Genomic DNA, 2500 nt, shown 5'->3' with positions numbered 1-2500 from the left:
AATTATTTCCTTAGTTGGTTTTCAAATATTTCTTGAATCTCTTCTATGTAACAGGATTACAAAGTGAGACAAACCTGAGGCCCTCTGGTACTTTATGCAAGGCATATGTACAGATGAAGTTTGTCATCCATACCTTCAGTCATTCAGGAAACTCATTGAGTACCTACAGTGTTTAGCTCTAGTGCTGGTCATGCATATATTGATGAGTGAGGATAGATACAATCCTGCCTTTATGGGGCTTATGTAGTAGTTGATAAATTTGCTCTTACAGTTGGTCTCTTTTTGTATATGTGTACTTTCAAAATAATCAGATTTACAGTTGTATTTTTGGGGTTTTAGAGCAGACTAGGGCTGATTGGCTTATGTGTGAATTTATACTCACAATTTAAAAAGCAACTACAGAATTTAAATTGGAAGAGCCTATGATATGGATGGAAGTAAAAGTTTTTTTTAGAGTAAGGCTCAAGATTATGTAGGTATGAATTCATTTTCATGTAAGTATAGATCTTAGATTATTTTATTAATTGACAAATTAATTTCCAACTAGACTTAAATGATTTAGGAAATTTTGTTAATTTATTCAATGTGTTAGTTTTCAATTGATTGCAGATATATTTGTACTTTTTTTTTGAAAAACAATCCACAATCTTTCCATTGTTTTGTTTTATAACATAGCTCTTAAACATGTAACTTTTCCCTTTGGATTTTGTTAGATTTAGATCATCAATCAGTTTTAAATTCCTAGATTTAAGTGAGTGGTACTGCAAGAAATCCATTCTGGCTCTTGTGGATGGACAACCTTGGGACATGTATAAACCTTTGACCAAGTCCTGTGAAATTAAGTTTCTTACTTTCAAAGATCATGATCCGCAAGAAGTGAATAAGGTATTTCCATTTCTATATTCCCCCCTCTCCCTGCCAACCTCAACTTTTTTTTTTTCCTTCTTTGTAGTTAAACCCAAACTTTGTGTGCAATATAAGATTTAAAAATGTGCTTAAGGTCTTAGGTTGTACTAGTGTTTTACAGTGTTAAATGAGGTGTGTTTATAGTCCAAAAATACTAGTAATACCTATTTCTCTCTTATTTTGTATTGAGAAAACTATATGATAGGTCTTTGACATGTGTATGTGACTTTGTTCAGTTAATGTTTGGATTCACCCTTTGAACATCTTCTTTGGATGAATTTAGTAGCTTTAAAAAAAAAAACTTTTGCACTCTATACTACCCCTGATGTCCTGTGGTATTAAGGTTTGAAATCAAAGCTCATGCACATGTTAGGTTGATCTTTTACCCCTTCAGCCATGCTTCCAGCCTTGCTGTTTGCTGGTTATTTTGATGATAGAGTCGTATGGATTCTGTCCTCCAGATCTCAGCCCTCCAAGTAGCATGGATCAGTAGCACCCAACTCTTTGCCCCATGCCTTTTTTTTTGTACTTAGAAGTCTTCTTTCACAGTCTGCCTCTTTTTGTAGTTAAAACAATCCATCCTATTATGCTGTATTAATAATATAGTAGCAGTGGGAAAATGTCTATTGAATATCAATTGCATAGACTTACAAATCACAGTGCTTATTTCTTTTTCCAGCATAAGTCTTTATTTCTAAATTGAATGTGTAGAAGAAGAAATGGGGTATAAAGTTTTAGAACTGTGCATAGATGATACTCTTACCATAGTTAAAACCCTTGAGGTTTAAACTCAAAGCCTTGGTACTTGCTAGACATTCACTCTAGCCTGCTGGAGTGACTCTACCAAGTTACTCAAGTAAGGATCATGTTAGTCCTTAAGCTCTTGGTTAGCTGACAATATGTGTGTGATTTTTAAGATGATGTGTAATTAGCCTCCATCCTTAACCTCCCACTTCATCTGTTCACCTCTTCTTTAAATTGGCTGTACTAGCAGTCTTGGTCACTAATAGTTGAGCTGTATTATTTTACTTGCTTTTGCTAATGCGTTTCTTTTAATGCTGAGCCTTTACTTTCTTCTGCTAAAGTTCTGTTCATGCGCTGTGGTTCATTTTAATGAATGCCCTCTGCTCTGCAAAACCTTCTAGGTTTCTGTTTTTCAGAATTCTATAGGATCCAGCAATAGCTGACTAATGTCTCTAGTTGTGTTTCATTTTTGTCTTGTAACAGAAATTGCTGAGTGCATGGGATTCTTAGTTTTGTGAAGATAGGGACAGTTTTCTTATAGGATCTAGTCCTTGTCTATGTGGATGTTTAAAAATATTTGTTGAAATACTTGAGCAAGAAAATGTTAGAAATGTCAACACTGTTATGTATTAGGAATTGTTGTAGGTGATGTACAGATGTACAAACTTACTTCATTTTCATACACACCCTCCAGAGTTGGTGGTATTCTCTTATTTTTCATTTATTTATTTTTTTTGGTCGGTCGTGGGGCTTGAACTCTGGGCCTGAGCGCTGTCCCTCAGCTCTTCAGCTCAAGGCGAGCGCTCTACCACTTGAGCTACAGCGCCACTTCCGGTTTTCTGGTGGTTTA

The 2500-nt window shown here is 35.2% G+C and overlaps 1 protein-coding gene across 1 annotated transcript in view; it reads left to right on the top strand.

The window, feature by feature from the left end:
* The window catches only part of Mrpl39 (mitochondrial ribosomal protein L39), a 14324-nt gene that overhangs the window by 3051 nt on the left and 8773 nt on the right, over positions 1 to 2500 (top strand). The window contains exon 3 of the mRNA XM_013031021.1: positions 746 to 885. Coding sequence (XP_012886475.1) covers positions 746 to 885 — 140 coding nt within the window. The remainder of the gene's footprint in view (positions 1 to 745; positions 886 to 2500) is intronic.

This window comes from Dipodomys ordii, unplaced genomic scaffold (assembly GCF_000151885.1).
Source record: "Dipodomys ordii isolate 6190 unplaced genomic scaffold, Dord_2.0 Scaffold136, whole genome shotgun sequence".
Classification (NCBI taxonomy): Eukaryota; Metazoa; Chordata; class Mammalia; order Rodentia; family Heteromyidae; genus Dipodomys; species Dipodomys ordii.
This window is presented reverse-complemented; position numbering and strand designations above follow the sequence as displayed.